Here is a 26,018-nt window from a genome sequence, read left to right as displayed (position 1 = left end):
AACCTTAATAAATATTCTCTACAATAAAAAACTGAAAATTTTATAAGAACACAAAATGTTTACTTGTAATTAAAATCAATGAAATGAATGACATTAATTTACATAATATAATTTGAAAAACAAAAAGAATTTTTAATATAATGACATTAAATTTATAAATGTTTTGCACTTTTTTTTTTTAATACTAAGCATGGTTGACTTCTTAAATCCTACATTGTGTGTGTAAATTTTCAGAGCTGAGGCTGTGATACAAATTATGTGAATTCAAAAACTGATTTGCATGCATTATTACAATATACATTATGGGAGTTTAGAATTACATACTAAATTACAGTTTTAAGATTTGATAATCATTCTCATAAACCTGTATTCTTTAGGGTAAAAATTCTGTATATGTGATAGTATTTACCTGTAATTTTTCTATACTCATATACTATAAAAGAGGTTACATTTCTGAAAACTAGTGAAGCATTCTTTAAGATACCATTATAGAATCTCAAATCAAGTTTTACAATTGATTATTTTCAGAAATCAGTGCCTACCTACCTTGTAGTGCATCACACAGGCAGGCTTATATGGGTGCTCACTCTCTATGACAGCATAGTGATTAGAGGTTGTACAAGCTGAGAGACCTTGTTCAGGCTGGTTTCCTGTGGTGCTATCTGTTGACTGATTGGGATTGAAAGCAGGGGGTGCATACTTCTGATTCAAAATAGCAACTGAGGGAAGCAATTGTTGGACAAGTCCAAAGACTTCTACAGCCACCTAGTAAATATATATAAAACAAAAGATTAGATGATAAATGGGAAAATAGTTTTTAAATTATGAATTACTATAATTGTTGGTTACCCTTATTAGTAACAATTTCCATCAAGAGTTTGTACTAAGTTTTTGTTCACTGAAACATTTGTTTTATGGATAAAAGATTTCTCTCAGATGTTATGAACGACTAAAAACCTAGTCTGTATTTTTAAACACTTTTGTTTTTCGCGATCTACAGAAAATGAGGTTATGCTTAATATTTCATTATGCAAAAGAATCAATAATTTACAGTTTATTCCATGTCTTGAATATTTCTGTACTTTAAAACATTTCTATTCTTTTCCAACATTATGATTCAAGATGATGAAGATACGGTATCAAGCTCATATATTTTAAAGATCTGTTATCTTAAGTCTTTCCTTCTATGTCATAATTCTAAAACATAAAATTTTCCATTCCCAAATTCTTCAAACGTAAAGCCAATATGTAAGCACACTAATCCAGTAAACAATACTGCGAACTGAGAGGTTTAACTAATAACTTCTCCCACTTAACACATCAATTTCTGCCTATGACCTATAACCCAGGTGCCTCAAGGATTAAAGTATCTTTAAAGAAAAGATATAAAGTCTAAAAAATGTTACTTTTTAAAAAAATTCAAAGTTATAGAATTAAGTTACACACCTTGGGAATAGCAGCAGCTACTGGTCCTATGTAGGCTATAATTAGGGGAAGCAGCATGGAAAACAGACTGGAAGAGCTAAGCAGTTCTGGAATGTCATCAGCTAAAAAAGGCATTAAAACTATAGTTAGAAGGTTTCATTGCACTATATACATGTTGTACTAACCTATATTCTATTCTCCTGAACAAAGTTGTGGTTAATATTAACTGTTTATAAAGGACCTGGTACAAGTCTAAGGGATTTATCTCCACATTTCATCTCAATTAATCCTCACAATAAAATGTTTTTATTATTCCTACTTTTTTTTAGAAGGGAAACCAAGGCACACAGTGCTTAAGTATCTTACATAAAATACTTTGTGCACTGAGTATACATATCAGTACAAGGATATCTAGGATTAGAAATGTGGATAATAGAATCATGATTTTAAAACTACTACTCTGGTACCAAGCAAGACTATTAGTGATGTTAGGAAAATAATCTGTAAACTAGGACAGTAACTCTCGTTTCCTCATTGGATGCTGTAAAGATTAAATAACTTAATATATGTAAAACACTTAAAACAATGCCTGCACATAGTACTCTAAAAATGTTTGCTGTTGTTAAGCTATACTGTCTTCTATGTTTCCAAAGAAAATTCTCTGTTGGTGACATTTTAGTCATTTATCCATGAAAATGTTGGTGGAAAGATAAATTGAGTCTAGATTGTAATGACACTTATAAGTCAATTATTCTCCCGAATACTGGTTTCCAGATTTGCTGCTTCATCAAAATAGACTGGGTATTTATTTTAAAAGTTTCTTAGTCTAGCCTAAATTCCTGGGAATGGACAAAACATTCCTCATTTTTAGAAAGATTCTCAGGAGACTGATGTACAACTAGGCTTAGGAATGAATGTTATAGTAATAGAGGAAGAAGGTAACTATTTTTATAACTAACTATTGCCAGTAGAAGGGTTGATTAGATAACTAGATAGGGAAAGTGGGAAAGGTGGCGAAAGAGTATTATGGTACTATCCATCCATGAAAAGGAGGCAGACCATGCACGTGCACCATGGCAGCCTGAAGTAAGCAGTGGGAGAACAGAAAAGAGGGATGAATACAAACTGGAGGGGTTTCCAGGGAAAGAACTCATAGATCTTAATTTAGACAAGTGAATCCAAGGAGATGGATAGGGTATCCAAACATTTGGGTGAATGGTGACACATTACTGAAGAAAAGACATATAGGAAGAAAAAGCTTTTTGACTACTAAAGAAAGAATAAAGGCAATAACCAATTTTAATCAAGATAGAATTCTTCTCTTATTAAGGAAATAAAAATGCCAGATAATTGCTTCTGAACATTGTTAAAAAATCTGCATTAGTGTACAGACAGCATGGCTGATCCAAAATTTGTGTATGTATAGGTCTATAATTAATAAATCACTTAGGGATTCTATAAGATGGTTCCTCCTCAGTATCTCCATGCAAAGTTAGAGAACAAAGAATCTAAAATATAACCATAAAGAAAAGAAAAAGGATAGTCTTACCATCTACAGCAAGAGCTCTGTGCAAGAGGTCCTTGGCAGCTCGAACAACAGTGCTTACCACAGAGAGAGCTCTACTACAGTTTTTATCTTCTTCATTGGCTTTACTCAGAAGTTGAGATTGCAAATCCCCATCAAATTCACTCCTGTGACATGGGTAAACAAGAGAGCATTCTACAATGGTAGGTAAAACATGATCTAACTTTAGAAATCATATACAAATCACAGTCTTTCATTCAATTTACATTTAAAAAGTTAAAGTTAAAACAGTAAATATGTAATCATATAGTTCCAGGAAGTAATAAGGACTTTGAAGAAAAACAAAACAAAACAAAAAATCCATGCAAAGATCTGTGGAAAACTGTCAGGACAAAGACAACAACACTGAGTTTAAAGAACAGAGTGAAGACTCCCCCAAGCAGCCCAGCCCCCTCCAGTGGGAAGTGCCTCTCTAGGCTAGCTTCCCGGGGCAGACCGCCCAGTGAGAGCCTCTCGACGCAGAGCCAGCCACAAGTCCCCAAGCCAGCGGAGACATCCGATATACAAGCGGCTTCTGGGACCAGGGCTGGGCAGCCAGAGACCTCTCCAGGCAGCACTGTCCCCCTCCAGCTGCAGGCTTTTTCCACGGGGCGATCCAAGATGGCGGACTAGAGGGTGACTGCATCTCCAGTTGCCCCAGAACCCAGGATTCAAGAAGGAGAGGCACGAGAGTCTCGGACTAAAATAGGACCACGGGTAAGTCTCCCCCACCCAGCAAAGCTCAGCTGGGTGGCAGGCCCGGATTCAAGTGGCTTATTAGAGTGGGACAGGGCAGATAGCGTCTCCCCCAGGCAGCTCTGTGCACTCTGGCAGTGGGTTCCACCCACAGGGACAGATCCTCCAGCCTCTCGGAACAGGCCCCCCAGTGAGAGCCCTTCCGCACAGAAGCAGAGCAGCCAGCTCCGGCCCGCCCTGGCCAGCTCCGGCCCGCCCCGCTGCCAGCTCCAGCCCGCCCGCAGGTTGCTTCAGTGACCAGCACAGGGCGCCAGGGACTTCCCCAAGCAGCCCAGCCCCCCTCCAGCGGGAAGCGCCTCTCTAGGCTAGCTTCTCGGGGCAAATCGACCAGTGACAGCCTGTCTACACAGAGCCAGCCACAAGTCCCCAAGCCAGTGGAGACCTCCGACCTACAACCAGCCTCTGGAACCAGGGCTGTGCAACAAGAGACCTCTCCAGGTCTCTCTCCCTGGAACCAGTAGTGGGCTAGGGGCAGCATTCTTCGGAAGCACTGCATTATCAAATTAATCCAAGATGTCTGGCTACTGAAGGCTGGTAGGTGATACACTGGAAATCTACAGGGTCACTATAAGCCAATAGAGGAAATCTACAATATCACAGAGTCCCACTGACATCTGACCAATATGAGAAAACAAGGGAAGAAAATGTCCGAAACAAACCTAGATACTATATCAATAAAACCCAATGACAGCACAGCAGAAGAAATGTCAGAAAGGGAGTTCAGAATGTACATAATTAAAACAATCAGGGAAGCAAACGAGGAGATGAAAGAACAAATGCAGGCATTAAATGAATGCACTAATCAACAGTTAAAAGAGCAAATAACGGAAGCAAAAGAGCATTTCAATAAGAGTTAGAGATACTGAAAAAAAACCAAACGGAAATCCTTGAAATGAAGGAAACAATAAACCAAGTTAAAAAACGCCATAGAAAGCATAAACAATAGGATAGATCACCTGGAAGACAGAACCTCTGATATTGAAGACAAAATATTTAATCTTGAAAACAAGGTTGACCAAACAGAGAAGAAGGTAAGAAATCATGAACAGAATCTACAAGAATTATGGGATATCATGAAGAGGCTAAATTTAAGAATAATTGGGATTAAGGAAGGCTTAGAGAAATAAACCAAAGGAATGAACAATCTATTCAATGAAATAATATCAGAAAATTTCCCAAATCTCAAGAATGAAATGGAAAACCAAGTATAAGAGGCTTATAGGACTCCAAATATGCAAAATTACAACAGACCTACACCAAGGCACATTATTATGAAAATACCTAACATTCAAAATAAAGACAATTTTAAAGGCCGCTAGAGAAAAGAATCAGATTACATTCAGGGGGAAACCAATAAGAATATCAGCAGATTTTTCAGTCCAGACCCTACAAGCTAGAAGGGCCTGGAACAACATTTACCAAGCCCTGAAAGAAAATGGATGCCAACCAAGAATTTTATACCCAGCAAAACTTACTTTCAGATTTGACGATGAGATAAAATCCTTCCACAATAAACAAAAGGTAAAGGAATTTACTAAAAGAAAGCCGGCATTACAGAACATTCTCGGCAAAATATTCCATGAGGAAGAGATGAAAAACAACGATGTAAATCAGCAACGGGAGGAACTAGCCTAAAGGAATAGCCAAATAAAGGAGAAACCAAATCATGTCAAAAAACAAAAATGAGTCCAATGACTAGGAATACAAATCATATCACAATAATAACTGTGAATGTTAATGGCCTGAACTCATCAATCAAAAGACATAGACTGGCAGATTGGATTAAAAAGAAAAATCCAACAATATGCTGCCTGCAAGAGACCCATCTCATAGAAAGAGATACCCATAAACTAAAGGTGAAAGGATGGGAAAAAACGTACCATGCACATGGACACAGCAAAAAAGCTGTAGTATCCATCCTCATTTCAGATAATGTGGACTTTAAGCCAAAACTAGTCAGAAGGGATAAAGATGGACATTACATACTGCTTAAGGGAAGCATAAATCAGCAAGACATAACAATCATAAACATCTATGCCCTGAACATTGGCTCATCCATGTACGTCAAACAAATCCTTCTCAATTCCAGAAATCAAATAGACCACAACACAATAATACTAGGTGATTTTAACACACCTCACTCACCGCTGGATAGATCGTCCAAACAAAAATTGAATAAAGAAACCATAGATCTCAACAACACAATCAACAATTTAGACTTAACCGACTTATATAGAATATACCATCCAACAAAGAACGAATACACTTTCTTCTCAGCAGCACATGGATCCTTCTCTAAAATAGACCATGTTTTATGCCACAAAGCTACTGTTAGCAAATACAAGAAGATAGAGATACTACCTTGTACTCTATCAGATCATAATGGACTGAAATTAGAAATAAATGACAGAATAAAAAACAGAAACTTCTCCAATACTTGGAGATTAAATAATACACTATTATACGATAAATGGATAACAGAAGACATCAGGAGGGAAATTTAAAAATTCTTGGAAGTAAATGAGAACAAAGACACATCATATCAAAATCTCTGGGACACTATGAAAGCAGTACTTAGAGGAAGATTTATTTCATGGGGGGCATTCAACAAAAGAAGTAGAAATCAACAAATAAACGACTTAACAATACAGCTCAGCCCTAGAAAAAGAAGAGCAGACCAACACCAAAAGTAGTAGAAGATAGGAAATAGTTAAAATCAGAGCCGAAATCAACGAAATTGAAACAAAAGAAACGATCGGAAAAATTAACAAAATAAATAGTTGGTTCTTTGAAAAAATAAACAAAATTGATAAACCCTTAGCCAGGCTAACAAAGAGAAAAAGGGAGAAAAATCACTAAAATTCGGAATGAACAGGAAATATCACAACAGACACGAGTGAAATACAAAACATAATTAGAAGCTATTTTGAAAATCTATACTCCAACAAAACAGAAAACCTCGAAGACATCAACAAGTTTCTAGAGACATATAAATTACCTAAACTGAACGTGGAAGACATACACAACTTAAATAAATCAATTTCAAGCAATGAAATAGAAGAGGTCATCAAAAGCCTACCAACAAAGAAAAGTCCGGGGCCAGATGGGTTCTCAGCCAAGTTCTACAAAACCTTTAAAGAAGAGCTCATTCCAATACTTCTCAAAGTATTCCATAAAATAGAAGAGGAGGGAACCCTCCCAAACTCATTCTATGAAGCCAATATCACACTGATACCTAAACCAGACAGAGATACATAGAGGAAAGAAAATTTCAGACCAGTATCCTTAATGAATATTGATGCAAAAATTCTCAACAAAATCTTAGCAAATCGCATACAAAAATATATTAAAAAGATAGTGCACCATGATCAAGTGGGTTTCATCCCAGGGATGCAAGGTTGGTTCAGCATCGGGAAATCAATAAATGTCATTCACCATATCAATAGACTAAAAGTTAAGAATCACATGATTATTTCAATAGATGCAGAAAAAGCATTCGATAAAATACAGCATCCCTTCATGCTCAAAACACTAGAAAAAATTGGGGTAGTGGGATCATTCCTTAACATTGTGAAGGCCATCTATGTTAAGCCCATGGCCAATATCATTCTAAATGGTGAAAAACTGAAAGCATTCCCCCTAAAAACTGGAACAAGGCAGGGATGCCCTCTTTCACCACTTCTAGTCAACATTGTTCTTGAGACTCTAGCCAGAGCAATTAGACAAACCAAAGAAATTAAAGGGATACGAATTGGAAAAGAGGAACTCAAACTATTCCTGTTCGCTGATGACATGATTATATATTTAGAGGAAGCTGGAAATTCCACCAGAAAACTCTTAGAACTCATAAGTGAATTCAGTAAAGTAGCAGGATATAAGATCAATGCTCATAAATCCAATGCATTTTTATACATAAGTGATGAATCTTCAGAAAGAGAAGTTAGGAAAACTACCCCATTCACAATACCTTCAAGAAATAAAATAAAATAAAATACTTGGGAATCAATCTAGCAAAAGAGGTGAAAGACCTCTACAATGAGAACTACAGAACACTAAAGAAAGAAATTAAAGAAAACCTTAGAAGATGGAAACATCTCCCATGTTCTTGGATAGGAAGAATTAATATTGTCAAAATGGCCATACTACCAAAAGTGCTATATCGATTCAATGCAATTCCAATTAAAATCCCAATGATGTACCTTACAGAAATAGAGCAAGCAATTATGAAATTCATCTGGAAAAATAAGAAACCCAGAATAGCTAAAGCAATCCTCAGTAGAAAGAGCGAAGCAGGGGGTATCCCAATACCAGATCTTCAACTCTATTACAAAGCAATAGTAACAAAAACGGCATGGTATTGGTACCAAAATAGACAGGTAGATCAATGGTACAGGATAGAGGACACAGACACAAACCCAAATAAATACAATTTTCTTATACTAGACAAAGGGGCCAAAAATATGCAATGGAGAAAAGATAGCCTCTTCAACAAATGGTGCTGGGAAAACTGGAAAACCATATGCAACAGAATAAATTAAAACCCTATCTCTCACCCTGCACAAAACTCAACTCACAATGGATCAAGGACCTCGGAATCAGACCAGAGACCCTGCATCTTATAGAAGAAAAAGTAGGCCCAAACCTTCAACTTGTTGGCTTAGGAGCAGACTTCCTTAATAGGACTCCCATTTCCCAAGAAATATAAGCAAGAATCAACAACTGGGATAGATTCAAACTAAAAAGCTTTCTCTCAGCAAAGGAAACTATCAGTAATGTGAAGAGAGAGCCTACAGAGTGGGAGAGTATCTTTGCCAATCATACTTCAGATAGAGCGCTAATATCCTGAATCTATAAAGAACTCAAAAAACTCTACTCCAAGAATACAAATAATACAATCAACAAATGGGCTAAGGAAATGGGAACAGACACTTCACAGAAGAAGATGTACAAGCAATCAACAGATATATGAACAAATGTTCAACATCTCTAGTAATAAGAGAAATGCAAATCAAAACTACACTAAGATTCCATCTCACCCCAATTAGAATGGCGATTATCAAGAACACAAGCAACAATAGGTGTTGGCGAGGATGTGGGGAAAAAGGTACACTCATACATTGCTCGTGGGGTTGCAAACTAGTGCAGCCACTCTGGAAAGCAGTATGGAGATTCCTCAGAAAGCTTGGAATGGAACCACCATTTGACCCAGCTATTCCACTCCTTGGACTATATCCAAAGGACTTAAAATCAGCATACTACAGAGATACAGCCACATCAATGTTCATAGCTGCTCAATTCACTATAGCCAGATTGTGGAACTAACCCAGATGCCCTGCAGTTGATCAATGGATAAAGAAACTGTGGCATATATATACAATGGAATATTACTCCGCCATGAGGAATGACAAAATTATGGCATTCGCAGGCAAATGGATGAAATTGGAGGATATCATACTAAGTGAGATAAGCCAATCTCAAAAAACTAAAGGACGAATGATCTCGCTGATAAGCGGATGAGGACATGGGGGGGGGTAGGAGGGATTAGTGTTAGGGTTAGGGCTAGGTTTAGGGTTAGGGATAAGGAGGGTGGTAAGAATGAGGAAGAAAGGAATGTACAGAGGGAAAAGAGGGGTGGGAGGGAAGGGGGGAAGGGAAAAAAATAACAAAATGAATCAAACAACATTGCCCTATGTAAATTTGTGATTTTTAATTAAAATTAAAAAAAAAAAGAATTTAAGTATAAAGGAACTCCCTCTTTTCTGAAGGATATTTTGGCAGAAAAGCATTGCAAAATAAAATCATGTATAAAAAATTAAAAAAAAAAAACAGAGTGAAGACAAGTATTGCTGGAATGAAAGATGTCTGGGGATAGGGGTGTAGAGGAAAACAGAAGTCATATTTGTATGTCACAATAACAACTAACTTCATGATTCATACTGGTATGGGAACAGGAGGCCACACTGTACTTTGAGAAAGGGCGGTATACAGTATGACTTATGGTTTTATTATATCACTGGCTGCACCAAGGAGAAGTGACTGTAGGTGGGCAACAGAGAAAGGAGGGAGACACGTAGAGAGGATATTACAATTAAACAGACAGAGCGGTGATTTGCACTAGGTTGCTAATCATCATAGTAGTGGTAGAAAAGGTCAGATGAGGACATTTTAAAGTGTGGGATTTGTTGACGAATCAGATATAAAGTATGAGGGTAATGGAGACATTAAGAATGATAAGGTGTGTGGCTATAACTGTGGAAGCGAGAGGGGTACTATGGATCTGTTAAAACTAAGATGTCTATTAGTCAACTGTACAAAGCATTCTCAAAGAGGATGTGTAGTGGTTCAAGAATATGACATCTGGAATATGATTTCCTTCCTATAAATCTCTGTACCATAACTGATTACAAGTGTGATCTGGGTAACACATTTAACACTCAGTGCCTCAGTTCCCTCTTCTATACAAGTGCCTACCTCACGACTACCTAAGACAAGATAGGTAAAGCATTGGAGCACAGCCTGGCCCTCAGTTTAAGTATTCAATACATATGAATCAGCATCATCTCCACTGCGGGTCATCTGAAGGAAGGTATTAGAGACTTGGATATTCAGTCTAGGGCTCAGAGAAGATACCAAAGCTAGAGAGATTACTCTGGTAGCCATCAGAGTAGAACATGTTTAAGTTCAAGAGACTTTAATCTTTTTTAACTTAAATTATTAAAGGTTAGAGTACTTAAAGCTTGCTTATAAATATGAAAATATCCAGAAGTTTGAATAGTAGATGCTGTTAATGGCTCTCTAGCTTTCTGAAATACAAAACTGTCTTTGTGTGCATGTTAAACTTTCAATCTATGGCTGAGAAAGAAAATAATGAACTATTTATTATAGTGCTTATGTAACAAAAAAAAGTTGTTCATAATTGGGATAAAAAGACTAGAAAGTGTGTATATTTCAGCAATAACACTGTACTACACAGTTATTTACTGCCTACTGTCTTGTCTCAATGACATACGAATAAAGGAAGGAGAAAATCTTCAGGGAAATTATTTTATACTAACAACCTAGGAGGTGTCCCCAGATGGTTTATGAAGGAGAGAGAGGGAGCATCAAGCCTCTGCAACTTTAGTGATGTAGTCTAGTTAAGGACAAATGTGGTCAATAGTACCCACTATTACCTAAGACTCCAGCTAAGTTACTAAAAGAAAAATTCATTGAAGTATTCTTAACCCAAAGGTTATTATTATTCTTTACTTTTCACTGTTTTTTTGTAGAACGGTTTTGGCTGAAATAAAAGAAAATACCATTGTATATTCTAGAGCCCAAGAGGATACCCAGGGGAGGTATGAGATTTACAGACACTGAAATATTCTGTAGATTGATAACAGGATCAAGGCAACATCACTACCTGGGTTGAGTCAATCTGATCATTCATTTTAGGTACTCATAAAAATAAATAAATAAATTCTATTTAAATTTGAAACTTTATGATTCCTGATGAAGTGTCCAACACATGTGTCCAATACACAAAACTTCAATGATATTAAAGAAATGACCAAAAACCCCATGTTTCAAAGCATTCACCATTATAGTAAATTTTGAATTTTTATCTTCAAATAAGACTTCTTTACATGAATTAGCACAAATATGTGTTAAGCAGATATTTTATATTTAATTTCAACTGTCCATTTATCATTTTTTACCTTGGCAGTATATTGTAAGTTATGCCACTTTTAGAATATTTCCATTCCATCTATAGATACACCTACCTATAGTAGAGTATCTGTGGAATCTGTCCTCTGGTTTGATTTGTGCCATTGCTACTCAAGCTGCACGTGCTGAATGTAAAGGTCACGCCATCAGGGCACTGTACTGTGGTCATTCCTCCATCTCCATTGGCCGTGCGGCTTCCATAGTTCCTCAAGCGCACAGCATATTTAACATTTTCCTTCATGATAAAGATGTAAAACATGTTTGTTTATTCATTAAATATAGAGATTATATAAAAAGAACTCTAGTAGTAAACAAGGCAAATATATTGAACTTCTTTATCATATTTATAGATGATGTTACTGAATCAGTTTTTAATGAATCAAATATGATGATAGTTAACACTTATTGAATTCTTTGGAATAACAAGAATTGTCCTAATTACTTTGTGATTTAATTACATCAATCCTTAAAATGTCCTCATCAGCATTATTTTACAGATGAAGAATCTGAGGTACAGAGGATAAATGACTTTCCAAGTCACCCAACTAGTGACAGAACTAGGATTTGAACACCAGTATCAGAGCTTGTTCTGCTCTTAAAATCACACTGTTAGAATGTTAGCTGTTAGTAAAGGATTTTAAGAATATAAGCTAATGTTTTTCCTTACTAAGTTTAAATCTTGAAATAACTTTAAATGTGTGAAAAAATAAATGAGTCCATTGTATTTTTATTTTTAGAGACATTCATTCAGAGACAAAAATAGGCAGACAGATGTGGAAAAATATCTCTAAGAAAATAACTGTTTAGAATATGATGCACTATACATTGAAAATGTGAGCTATAGATACTCATACATGTGATTCATGAAATAAATTTCATAATAAAGGATTTTTGGTTTTTTAGTATCTAAACATTTCCCCCCAGGTATTGGGGATTGAACCCACTGGCACTCTACATCTGAACTACATCCCTGGCCCTTTCTATCTTTTATTTTGAGATAGGGTCTCATGAATTGCCCTGGCTGGCCTCAAACTTGCAGTCCTCCTGCCTCAGCCTCCAAAGTATCTTGGGATTGCAGGTGGGTGCCACTGTGCCTAGTTCTAAACTCTTTTTGATGAAGGAACTGATGAACCTACTTAATCCAAAATTCTGTTCTAAAATGAATTTATTTCAGCTGAACTCAGAAATACTTCAGTGTTACTTGAACATAAAAAATTAATTGGCATAAACTATTTTGCCAAATATTCATTTTTAGAAAAATTACATAAAGTGGTAACTTTAATAATTGACTGTTAATATATACCATAGTTTCTTTATCCATTCATCAACTGAAGGGGGGTTGGGAGGGAGGCAAGAATAGAAGAAGGAGAAACTGTATAGAGGGAAAAGAGGGGTGGGGGGGGAGGGAAAAATAACAATGAATCAAACACCATTACCCTATGTAAATGTATGATTACACAAATGGTATGCCTCTACTTCATGTACAAACACAGAAACAAGTTGTACCCCATTTGTTTACAATAAAAAAATAATTAACTGTTAAGATCATTTGTGTTTTAAAGAAATTTTGGCACAGAGAAGAAGACAGGAACTAATATTTATTCAGTTTTTATACTGTGCCAGACAGGGAAGCAGGTGCTTCATTTCCATTATTTAATTTAATCTGCATAACACTACAATGCAGACATTATTATTCCCTCTTTACAGATCAGGCTCAAAATGGTAAAATGATGACTTGTTAGTGTTGTTAAAGCTAATATGGAAGATCAGGTATCTAAAGTTATGTTTGACTAAAATACACCTATTCTTCCTATTGAATCAGACTTTAACAGATATTTTGCAAAAACAGAATACAGTACAGTACAGTATTAGGAATAGTAGGGAACTTCATAAATATTTGAAGCATCACCTGAAAGATAACTTAGGAAAAGAGCTACCTAACAAAGAAAATTCATAGAATACTTTTCACTATTTTAAACTAAATAATATTACCACTTTTTTTTTTTTTTTTTTTTGCGGTGCTGGGGATCGAACCCAGGGCTTTGTGTTTGTAAGGCAAGCACTCTACCGACTGAGCTATCTCCCCAGCCCACAACTTTTTTACAACATAAACATATGGTTGAAATTACCTTTAAAGAAACAACTTTGTCAAGTCTGATTTCAGCTATGTCACTGGGTGAATCGTCCGTTGTATAAGTTCCTTTGACTAATTCCAGAGATGTCCATCTGTGAGAATGAGTTGAATCTCCTGCATGCTCACTCTAATGAAGATATCAAAACAAAATCCATTAAACTAACTGTATGAACATTTTTGATTTGTAATTAATTACTGCTTTAATTTAATGCAGTTAATTTTCTTGCATATAAAATTAGCCAAAAGCTTTTCCCCATATATAACAACAAAAAAGTACTCAAGATTTGCAATCAGAGGCTTAGAAATACACTAGTCTTCAATTCCACTTAAAACCTTTTCCTTTCCAAAAGTTCAAAAAATGTGAGGCAGGAATACTCAAATAATCAGATAAAATCACTCTTTTGATTTAGTCTTATCCATAGTTGAGTGATCTACTAAACACTCAAAGGTCTGGGACAATCATATTAGGACAACGATAAGTCTTCATACACAGCCCAAAGCTATATGACTGACTGATACTTACATCATCAACTAACACCTCCAATTCATATTCATGAATTCCACCTCCTCCGTAGACAGAGAAACCAACCACAACAATTCCAGGTTTGTCTACTGAAAAACAGATTGCATCTGGGGACCCATTCCCAGTGTTCCAACTTCTTCCCTGACTTGTCTTTGTGAATCGGTTAGCACTGGCTTTTACAGAGTGAAGAGAATTAAGTCCATCAACCTGTGAACAGCACAAGGAATTACATCAGCAGTTAGAACCTGTGTGTTAATAATATACCTGTAACAAAGCTATCCAAAGGTTTGTAAAATAACCTATATATAATAAATAGATCCTCATTAAGAGTATGTTGTATTAAGAAATTAACCCAAAATAAGGCAATATTTTATAATTCTAAAGACACAAATCAGTCACTTCATAGTATTTTCATTTAGTCACATATTTCACTAAATGTCAGAACTACAATTCTGCATGTCATCAGTCACAACATATGAATAAAATCAAATTCTATATATCAGTAGTTTTCAAACTATACACACAGAACTCTAAGAATTCTAGAGATAGGTACACAAGGAAGAAGTGGATTAAAGTTTCTTTAAGCGAACCATTTCTCTTATCCATGACCTTCCAAGTGATACTTCATTTGAAGAAAATGGTCCATTTGCTAAATTTGAATACCACTAATGTATGCATGATATATACACAACCATACTAATTTCAGACTTGCATTACAGAGGACCAGACAACTTATTTTGATATGAAACTAATATTTTTATTTACAGAAACTTTCTAAGTTGGTCACAGAAACTTGAGCGATTAAGAGGGAACAGTTGAAGTTTATGATTTTATCCAGAGTCAGAAACTGCTCTGAGAAAGAAATGAAGGCATCTAAAGTAGAACCTTTGGGAACTCCTAGGGTTGTATATTAAATGCCCAGTGATTTTGGCATTTCATTAGAAATTTTGTTTTCATGAAAAAGGCAAGTATACATATGAGTTAAGGTTTGGAAGGGGGCATATGAATTATAGACTGTCCTATATCCTCCAGTCTAGTACAAAGTGTAGTACAAAATATTATAGGCTGACTATTTTTAAAAAATTAAACATTTTCTGACAAGAGTGTCAATAACCTCCAAGGGCAAAGTCAAAAAGCAAACCAAGAAATCTAGGAAATGTTTCCCAGGGTGACATTCTAAAATTTGCTCAGGTCCATGTAATCAACCAGAAATTATAACTACTAGTCATTGTGAATCAGTGGCCAACGTAAACTGGATGATTTCCATAACAGATTCTAAAATAAATATGAAAGTTAAAAAAAAAAAAAAGAGCAAAGTCTAGAAATCATAAAAATCAAATAGAGAAAAGAAGTTCCTTGGAAAGAAATCTGAGAGCTGGGGTCACTGAACATACATGGGTTATTAAACATTTCTTTGAGTAATATAAGGTATTTCACATTAAAGCATGATTTCCAAAAACAATCTATAATCTACATTTTGGGAGGAAAATAGAAAAATCAAATTTAGTCAAAATGTTCAGACATGTTACCAAACAGAGTAAGGCAGTGAAATGGAGGGAAGAAAAATGTCACCTTACAAAATGAAAAGGTGTTTAAAACTGTTTCAGTGATGTTCTCAAACATATTTCATACTTTTAAAACTTTGTGACAATGGCTGCACAAAGTGAATGTACTTAATGTCACTGAACTATACCAAAATAATGATTAGAGTGAAATTCTGTATTAGGAATATTTTACAATTTTAAAAACTGTGATATGAGTGAAACAAAAATAACTCTGATTTTCTATATTTATGTGGCTTGGGTCAAATGAGTGGGAAGAGCAAAGGTTTGACCTCTTCACCTTTTCAATACCATGTGTTCTTTATCAGTAGCCTGACTTCATAACAACCCTCACCAGTAACATGAACTATCTTCACTTTTATTGGGGCATGGAGCTGATGAGTTGTATAACAGTGCAGAGAAGAACCTAGTCTAAGAGGAAAATGTACACTTTATATTACTGTAACTTGTGTAAACTGATGAGGAAGAAGAAGCAGATAAAAGTAGATAAAAGGTATAAGAAAAGGCAAAAAAAAAAAAAAAAAAAAAAAAAAAAAAAAAAAAAAAAAGCTGAGTTGGAAGGAAATTTTTTTACCAGCACAAGAATAAACTAGTTTTCATAAAATCAAAATACGTGAAAAAAGAAACTGGAAAATTTTTAAGTGTACTTTTTATTCAGTCTTAAAAAATATAACTTATACATGAAATGGTGTGAATCTATATTGTGTACAATCAGAGAAAAGAAAAGTTGTACCCCATTTGTATCTAATGAATCAAAATGCAGTCTGTTAAAATTAAAAAAAAAATAAATTAAAAATATATATGTATAACTTACTACCTCAGATCCCAGGGCTGATGCTGTCAGTTCACTGACAATACTGGCCAATAATCCACAAGTATTAGAGACCAGGTGGGAGGAGAAGAGTTCATTTTCTCTTCTCAGGCTGTTTCTGACTGGTAGTACAACAATAACAAGCATTTTCTCCAGAACTTCACGGAAGCTTGTCATCCCTGAGATATTCTCTTCACTCTACGATACATGAAAAGAGAAAGTGCTCAGGTTATTTTTCAAATTTTGCTTTCCATGAATATTTGGTTGCAAAATTTTGTCATTCCACAAGACAACTGTAAAATCCAGACCTGAATCACAGTTCATTTCTACAAATTTACCCAGTTGTATATGAAGCTTCTTTATCCACTCTTCATTTGAAAGGTCATTTTTGAATGACTAAAATCTATGTATCATAAAAACAACACATATTTACCCAGTGTTTATGTTTTGTGAATGGAGGCAGATGATGGGGACTGAACACCAGGGCGCTCTACCACTGAGATAGAGTCTTGCTGAGTTGGTGAGACTGGCCTGGAACTTGGAGTCCTCCTGCCTCAGCCTCCTGAACAGCTGGGATTACAGGTGTGTGTCACCATGCTAGGCTATGCTTGTGGTTTTCATTAGTTGAGTAATTTGTTTAATTTCTCAGTCACAGAGACAGAGAGAAAATTAGTCTTCCCATTTAAAACTTTTTATACAGGACAAAATTTCAATCATACATAATTATTTCTGGAATATATGAGATAAAGCAACTCTATATCTGTGCAAATAAATATTCTAACAAAATTCTCTTGTCCATGCATGAAGTAGGCAGTTTCACAATTGTTACTATATTCAAATTCTGAAGGGAAATAAAATTCCAACTTTCACCAATAGAAAAATTGTAAGCAATCAGAATCCCATTAAAAATCAAATGAAAACATGGAAAAGTTTATTAATTTAGCTGATATGCAGCATGAAAATTATTTATGTTCTTTACCATCTTCTGTCTTCTAGCCCACACTGAACAGAAAGTGTAATGTTCAATTTCATCAGGAAGCCATAGTAACCAAAAACTCAGGGTGAAGAAGGGCACAGAGTTAAATCACTGTTCTCAAAACAAAATCAAATATGTAAAATGAATGTACTTTCAATCCATTTGGAAATTAGCTAACTTTTCAGTTAAAATCCTCATGACCATACTTCTAACTTCTTTCCTAATACAATCTTAGGCTGAACAAAAGAGTCAGATATAACCTTTCATATTTGTTATTTCTATTATTATTTGAATAAAATCACCATAACACTTTGGTTCACTTCTAAACTAGTTATTAGGAATTTAAAATAGTCAACTCTTGATTTTTATTAAAACCATAATTCTTTTTTCCTTTTAGCTTTCCATTCTCCAGAAACTTCACTTTCTGGAAAATTTCAGAAAGTTAGTTTTTGATAAAACTCAACACTCAATTGTCCTCCATAATCCAGAATCCTGCTGTGTTTCACTGGAGTGGGGAGAGAATGGTGAGGGAGTGTATGGAGTGTGTTTATTTATGCCTATTTAGCATTTATTAGTAGTTGATGAGATTAATACAAGAAACTTGCCAAATAATAGCGTTAATAGTTTATTAATATGATTTGTCAAAGGACCAAAGTTTGCAAAGATAGCACTAATTTTTAAAAATTTAATTTCTGGACACTGAACCTTTAGAAAAAGGTACTCTTATTTGTTAGTGGTGGCAAATACAGGCCGACACTAGCTTTCCAAAAGGTTTTTGGCAATTTGTAACAAACTAACATACTTTCCCTTGAATTAATAACTTTTCTACACTTAAAAGAGTTATACTGGGAAAATAATCATGAATACATATGAAAATTTAGGCAATGACATTTCTAGGAGCATTATTTAAAATAATGTAATATTGGGAATATTTTAAGAGAGAGAGTGTGTGTGTGTGTGATTGATTAATTATGCTATACTGAACTGGTAGAATGCTTTGTCCACAAAAAAGGCAGTGGAAGAATATATATTAACCAGGACATATATTCATAGACTATTATTAATGTAGATACACAAGTATAAAATTATTAATAATTACTACATGTAAGCGGTTTAAAAAAATTTACTGTATATATGAATTTTTTAAAATACTATAACATTAAAGGGAATTACAAAATAAAACATCAGATTACCCATAACTTTATCACTCAAAATTTATTTTCATCCCTGAGCATACTCTTCATCATTGTATATATACATTTTTCCATTTTTTTATTCAAAATATTCTAAAAGATGTTTTGATATTAAATGTAAACATACTGTTTTAATGGATGAAGCATACTCTATGAAGTTAATATACCCATTCAGCTATTTCACTTAGTGAAGAACATTTAAGGGTCTAATCATGGTTTCTAAATTTTATTTTTAGTAAAATACATACAGCTTTCATCTTCAAATTATTCCCTCAGTTTCCTGTGAAAATGCTCATAACAAGTAACAGTGAAATGAAAATTTATCTTGTAGGTATCTGTGAGTTTAGAGAATTCCAATTCAAGGGCCATATTCATAGTTTCACTCCTGTCTCAACTAGTACTTAATAAAAATTCCAGTGAACAATAAATACACAATATATATTTGCTAAAAGATTGAAAGAAAAGGATTATTTAAACTAATTACGTAATGCCACAGCAATGTATGAGGCTAGTATTTTTCATCATAGTCTCACCAGCATAGGAAATTATAAGAGAATAATTTTTCTTAATTTCATATAAACACATTGATACCTTATTACTTTCATTTACATTAAACTATTAGTAAAGATGAAATTTTTCCCATACTGGCTCTTACATTTACTTTTATTATTTCTTCTGGTATCCTGCAAAGATACTACATTAAATTCCTGCAACTTTTCTTCCCATTGTTGAAATTTTCTTCATACTTTTTCTGTTGCTTTAGTCAATAGAAAATTGTTACTGTACAATAATTAGGAAAACTTTTCTATATTCTATTTTTTGCTTTCCAAGTCCCTGAGTTACAGGTGTGTATCACTGCACCTGGCTTCTACTTCTTTTTCTCACTTCTATTAATCAGTTCCCATCTGGAGAGTAAATATATAAGCATGTCTTTAAGATAATTTTTCTCTATAGCACTCTCAAGTAAAACAGAAGTAGTTAATTTTTTACTATTTTTGCCTATTTTACTCAGTTTATTTTTGGCACACTAAAATAATTTACAGAAGATATCTTAAAAGTTCTTTATTTCTGTATCATTCTATCTTGGACTTTTTGAATATTACATTAGAATAGAAAAGAATGTTTATGGTATTTAAAACTTTAAATGGTATAGCAAAAAACAAATATATAGTTATTCACTGCATGATTCACTTTGTAGGTAAATGAGAATTTTTAAAAATTCAAATCTGGCTGTTGTTATGAAACATAATCGTTTGTTCAATGATCAGTTGGTAAATATATTTGCTAACACTGAAGACTAAGCAGTTTTATTACTTCATTATAAAAGAAATTTCAGAAAAGACCTACTTGGCTGAGTTTTTCCATATGTGCCACCAGAAGGGGAAAACGATGAACTAGTGTTGAGTCATTCTCTGTACTAACTTGTTTAACAATTGATCGCAGTAGTACTTCTCCATCATATGCAATAGGAAAAATAGAAGTCAGCTTAACAGAAGTGTGACACAAAGCTGACATAACAGCTGCAAGGAGACGGCTACTTGAGGTCTTGAAGTTTGCTTCTTGGATATCCTTTAAAACCAAAAATATACCCCTGCTAAGAAATACTGCATCACTATGTCACCTTATTGAATATATAAAAGAAAAATAAAATTTGAAATCAAACCAAAGTTTTCTATAAATCATTTAAATTGTTTTGTTATGGGATAATATCACAATCAATACCTTAAAATACACTTCTGAGTGTCCAATGAAGATGGAAAAATTATGATCAACAAAAACAAGCACCAGTTCTCTAGTAAATGAAAGTTTATGTCTGTATGTTTCCACAGTGAATGTTCTGTTTAGTACTATTTTCAAGGGAGATGTCATAAAGGCCCCAATTAGTATCTAAGACATTTTCTGATAAGCACTGAAAACTGTTTTTCTCAAATAATTAATGATATAAAATGTAATTCTATACTACTACAGTAACATTTCACTAAAATCAGAAAATTATATTATCACATTTCATAGTTTATCCAAAAAATTAATAGCATACCTATAAAATTTTAAATCAAAATATTAAAAACTTATCCACATTGGATATCTTAATTCACAAAAAATTATATACATATTACATAGCACATCAAATATTTGTGTTACAAATTCAAGCATAATGCAGGGTCACATTCCATAAGTTGAACCAATGCTTGCAAAACATTACCTGTTGAGCAGCAAAGGAAGAAAATAATCATATTAGAGTGGTACAGTTGAGAGTGAGAAAGTAATTAAGTTACACACTAGTACAGACAATAATTCTGCTCCAGGAAATATCCACTACGTTACTACTTAAGTGGCCACAAGGATCCAAAGTTGCCTGGGACACCCAGTGATGACAATGAATTGAGAGGGAGGTGAATCAAAGAGGTGGGGTAGGACTTCCAGTCCAATGTTGAATAGGAAAGGTCAGAGAGCACTTGTGCCTTCTTTCCAATCTTAGGGCAGCATTCAACATTTAACCATTAAGTTGAATGCCAGTTGTTGATTTTTTTATGATCTACAAAATGAGGAAGTTTCATTATATCCTAATTTGCCAAGAAGTTTTCGTCAATCAATGACTTAATTTTGCCAATTTTTTTTCCCTCTAACAATTGAGAGGATCATATAACTTGCTCCAGTTAGTTAAAATAATGTATTATATTGATTTTTGAATGGTAAAATTGCCTAAGATAAAATTCATGATATATTTTAGGATTTGAATTTTAAAAAAATTTAAAGAAGTTCTATGTATCTCAGTGATACCTGTTTATAAATTTTTTGTTGTTAAAAACAATCTTTGTTAGATTTTAGTGTCAGGCAGGAGAAGACTAACTTCATAAAATCAGTTAGAAGGTATTGTCCTATATATTTTCCAAAAGAATTTATAGACAATTGGCATCATTTCTTTCTAATTATCTAAAAGAATCCATGAATGACAACATCTGGGCCTGGAATTTATTTTATGGGAAAGTTTCTAAAAATGAATTAAACTTTTTAATGGATATAAGCAATTCAGATTTTTAATGTTTTTTATTGTATCAGTTTTGGTTGTTAGCTTTTTAAAGGAAATTGTCAACTTCCTCTGAAGTTGTAAAATTTGCAAATATATCTATTACATTCTTATTATCACTTTAACATCAGTTGGATCTATAGTGATATTCCTTGTTTTATTCTTGATAATAGTAGTTTATGTTATTTTGTTCTCTTTATCTTATCTCTCTCAAACAGACTTGCTAGGTGTTTATCAATTTTTCTTTTGAAAGAACCAAACAAACTTCAGCTTTTTAATTTTCTCTTTCACTGAGTTCTTTCCTTAATGTTTTCTTCTTTCTTACTTGGAGTTTGATTTGCTTATCTTCAGGCAGGATTCCCCCCCCCCCCCCCCCCGCCTCATTTTTTTTGTACTGGGGATTGAACACAGTGGTGCTCAACCACTGAGCCATGTCCCCAGCCCTTTTGTTTACTATTTTATTTCACTAAGTTGCTTAGGGCCTTGCTAAGTTGCTGAGGTTGGCTTTGGACTTGCAATCCTCCTACCTCAGCCTCCTAGCCCGCTGGGATTAGAGGTATGCACTAGCTCAATTCCTCAATTCCTTCCAGCCTTCTTTTTTTTTATTTCCAAGTGCCTTTTTTTTTTTTTTTTAATTAAAAATCATAAATTTACATAGGGCAATCTTGTTTGATTCATTCTGTTATTTTTTTCCCTTCCCCCCCACCCCTCCCACCCCTTTTCCCTCTATACAGTCCTATAGCCCATCACGTAGAGAGCCTGCCTCCCATGCTGGAGACCAGGGTTCGAGACCCCAGCACTGTTAGATTACAGAAATTGCAAACAAACAAACGAGACAGATTCGGAGCCTCCCAACCTTCCATCCTCTCACCTTCCAGCCTTCTTAAGGTGAAATTTTTGACATTGGTTCTAAACATTTCTTCTTTGCTAGTATAAGCATTTAAAAGTATGTATTTTGGGCTAGGGTGGTGGCTCAGTGGTAGAGCACCAGCCTAGTATGTGTGAGATACTGGGTTCAATTCTCAGCACTACAAATAAATAAATGAATAAAATAAAGGTCTATCAACATCCAAAATTTTTTTTAAAAATATATATTTCTCTGAGCAATGCATTAGCTACATCTCACAAATTCTGATGTTAGATTATCATCTTTCACTGTTCAGTATTTTAAAGTTTCATCTATTATTTCTTCTTTTACCACTGGTTACTTAAAAGTATTGTGAAAATTTTCCAAATATTTGGTACTTTACTCAACAGCTTTTGCTATGGATTTCTAATTTAATTCTGTTGTGATCTGAAAGCATATTCTTTATACTTCTAATCTTTTCTAACTGACTCAACTTATTTTATGCCCTAATACATGATCTATCTTAGTAAATATTTCATGTGTTCTTGAAAAGAAAATGCATTCTGTAGTTGCATATTCTAGTTTATAAATGTCAACCAGATCAAGGTAGTTGATAGCATTGTTCCAATCTTCTGTATCTCTTAATTTTTTTTGTTTAGTTTTTCTGTTAATTACTAAAGAAGACCTCTGGGGTTTCCAACTCCCAAGTGAATTTGTCTATTTCTTGTAGTTCTGTCAGGTTTTTGCCCCTTGTATTTGGAAACTGTGATTTGGTGCATAAATATCTATGAAGGTTATGGTTTCCTCAAGAATGAGCGAATAATGTAGCATGTCTGTTCACGCAAGGCTTCTCTCCTTCCTATTCTTGCAGACATGGAGGTGGCAGGGTCACCATCTGATGCTGCCTTCTCACAACTCTTACTACTGCTCTATTACCCTTACACACATTGTCATCAACAGATCCCAAGAGTAAATCAGCAGGTACACAAATGTATCAACTAGAAGATGATAAACAGGAAACAAGTTTTTAAACTTGTATTATGTAAGTCATAGATACCAAATTGCTTTCTAATTTACCTTTTAAAAAGTTAAAAAGATGGAAGTAACTGCAATTTATTTTCTGGAAGCATACTAAATAATGTATCATATTTTCAACTATGATTTTACAAACTTAAATTACCTGATCCAAACAATTCAAGAGATCACAAAGGCAAGCCCACTGTAATGCAGGAGTTGGGTAGAAAGAATGAAAACAGGCAGTAAAAGTATTATGACACTCCTGGAGGACAGCCTCTAGAAGACTCAATGGTTGACTGAGATATCCTTGAGGATCATTATCCAACTTCACCATGCAGTGGTCAACTCCTTCTGATAAAATTTTCCTTAATAAAGTTCTGGTTTTTCCAATACACTCTGCTAACTTGCTAGTTTCTTCCACAACGGCTTTTCCTGTGGCTGTAAGGGGAAAAAAGTAAATTACTAATTAATACTACTAATTAAATACTAATTAATGCAAATACTAAGTAGGCATTAAAATAATCAATAATTCCATAATTAACTATATAGCTAAAAATCACAATAACCTAGAAATTAAATAATTTAGAGATTGAGTGTGGTTCAAAATCATTCCCTTAAAAAATTTAAATGGAAAAAAAACCCTGATTTTGATATTTAAGTTGAAAACATTTGTTGAGAAAGTACTTCTATTGGACAAATATGCATAAAATAATACTTTTATCAGAGTATTTAATCTTAGCCCATGATAGCTTTTTATTATCAGAATGGTATGAAATCTATTTTATTTTTATAAGCGAATACACAAGTGTCATAGTAAGCTAACAGTTTCCCTCATTTTTAGAGCAGCAGTTTGAGATCTTTAACCTCTGGTAATAGTTACAAGAATCATCTCTCAAGGTCTTAAATGTTTTCTCCCTAAAGTCATTTAAAAAATACATCATACCTGACACTGGGTAAATTTCACAGGTATAGACACGCAATAACCTCAGACAACAGGTACCCACAAAGCGCAGTCTCTCTAAATCTAGAAGTGTAGCTGTGAACTGGAATCCTTTTAATCCTCTAAGTTCTTCAACTCCTAAGACTAAGGTGGTCCAACTCCAATGAAGAATACTCAGCAAAGACTCAAAACATTCCTAATCCAGAATATGAAAAAATAGACAACAATTATGAGACCAGAGGTTGAATCAAACCAGAAGATAATGACGTAACTTCAAAACCTCTTTATCTTGAACTTTTTTACTAAGTTTGTCAGCCCAAGTAATAGATGCTCTTATAGTTCACTTACTAAATTACCACTAAGAGTATCTTTGAAATTTGACAAAAAAAAAAAGCAGGCATTTAAAAACATTCTTCAGTATTTAATATTTAAAAAAGCATATTCTTAAGATCCCCTGCTCCCAACCTATATAGTTTATACAAAACAAGAGGAAAATAATGTATAAATACCTGTTACTTGTAAGGAAAATTAAACTCTATATAGCTACTGTATAAAAAAAAAAACTAAAAATACAAATGTTTTGGTATTGGGCACCAATGATAGTATCAAATAGCTTATTCTATGTCTGTATATTAAAATTTATGACACAAAACTACAGGTAATTCTTGACTAACAGAAGAAAAAGTTGACTAAAAAATACTAAAAAATTGTTATTTGGATTTTTAAAAATTCTAGAATATGGTTTAGGGTGAACTTTCCCTGCAGTTCTGGCAGGTCTGCAGGTTTCTCATGCTTACATGATGAAAAGGGAGTGCTGTACTTCCCTATCCCTACCAAATCCCAGACAAAGGGTAATGATACCAAAAAGAAGAGTTGATAGTTTACAGTATAAAGAAATGTCTGAACAAATTTCTTATTCCATAAAGATAACAACTTTCTTATTCATAAAGATAACAGTAAAAATAAGTATTACAATTAGCTGTGACCACAAACTCATTGAGATATAAAGATTAACAAGCATAGAAAAAAGATAACTTAAAAATACAACTAAGATCCTTATATGAATCAAAATATACCAAACTCAGCTTATACTAAAAGTAGGCAAAGAAACCATGGAGTCACATGCTTATAGTCTCTTTTTCAAAGCATAATCTCTAAAATTGTCACAGGTTTTTGGATCAAAGATATATCAAAATTCAAATGGGCACATTTCCATAGAAACATGGACATGAGCACATCAGGAGCCAGAGATTCATGCATGGATTCTATGAAGAAAATATAAGTGTCAAAAAATAAGAATTTTTTTCTGATATGAATAGGCTTCAACAAATTACAATACAACCATTCCATTGAATACTATGTAAACAGAAAATAGAGAATAATGAAATAGATTTAAAAAGAAAACTGTCCATGGTTTATACTATGAAAATTTTTAAAAGGAAGATAAAAACTGGAAGTATGATAACAAATGAAAAAAAAAATGGTCCAAAGCATACTATATACACACAACTAATTTAAGTTTTTGTGTATATAAA

At 34.0% G+C, this 26,018-nt stretch overlaps 1 protein-coding gene across 14 annotated transcripts in view; it reads right to left on the bottom strand.

The window, feature by feature from the left end:
* MYCBP2 (MYC binding protein 2) overlaps nucleotides 1-26,018 on the bottom strand; it is a 273,950-nt gene that overhangs the window by 116,646 nt on the left and 131,286 nt on the right. For all 14 annotated transcript variants that reach the window (XM_079138891.1, XM_079138897.1, XM_079138894.1 and 11 more), the window contains 10 exons: nucleotides 24,487-24,679; nucleotides 23,707-23,981; nucleotides 19,999-20,220; nucleotides 16,489-16,680; nucleotides 14,110-14,316; nucleotides 13,582-13,713; nucleotides 11,509-11,687; nucleotides 2,975-3,117; nucleotides 1,447-1,547; nucleotides 547-765 (listed from right to left, as the gene is read on the bottom strand). In XM_079138891.1, the coding sequence (XP_078995017.1) occupies nucleotides 547-765; nucleotides 1,447-1,547; nucleotides 2,975-3,117; nucleotides 11,509-11,687; nucleotides 13,582-13,713; nucleotides 14,110-14,316; nucleotides 16,489-16,680; nucleotides 19,999-20,220; nucleotides 23,707-23,981; nucleotides 24,487-24,679 (1,863 nt within the window). The remainder of the gene's footprint in view (nucleotides 1-546; nucleotides 766-1,446; nucleotides 1,548-2,974; nucleotides 3,118-11,508; nucleotides 11,688-13,581; nucleotides 13,714-14,109; nucleotides 14,317-16,488; nucleotides 16,681-19,998; nucleotides 20,221-23,706; nucleotides 23,982-24,486; nucleotides 24,680-26,018) is intronic.

This window comes from Sciurus vulgaris, assembly GCF_902686455.1.
Source record: "Sciurus vulgaris genome assembly, chromosome: 4".
In the NCBI taxonomy this organism is placed as follows: domain Eukaryota; kingdom Metazoa; phylum Chordata; class Mammalia; order Rodentia; family Sciuridae; genus Sciurus; species Sciurus vulgaris.
Note: the sequence above shows the minus strand (reverse complement) of the source record. Positions and strands in the feature narration are given on the sequence as shown.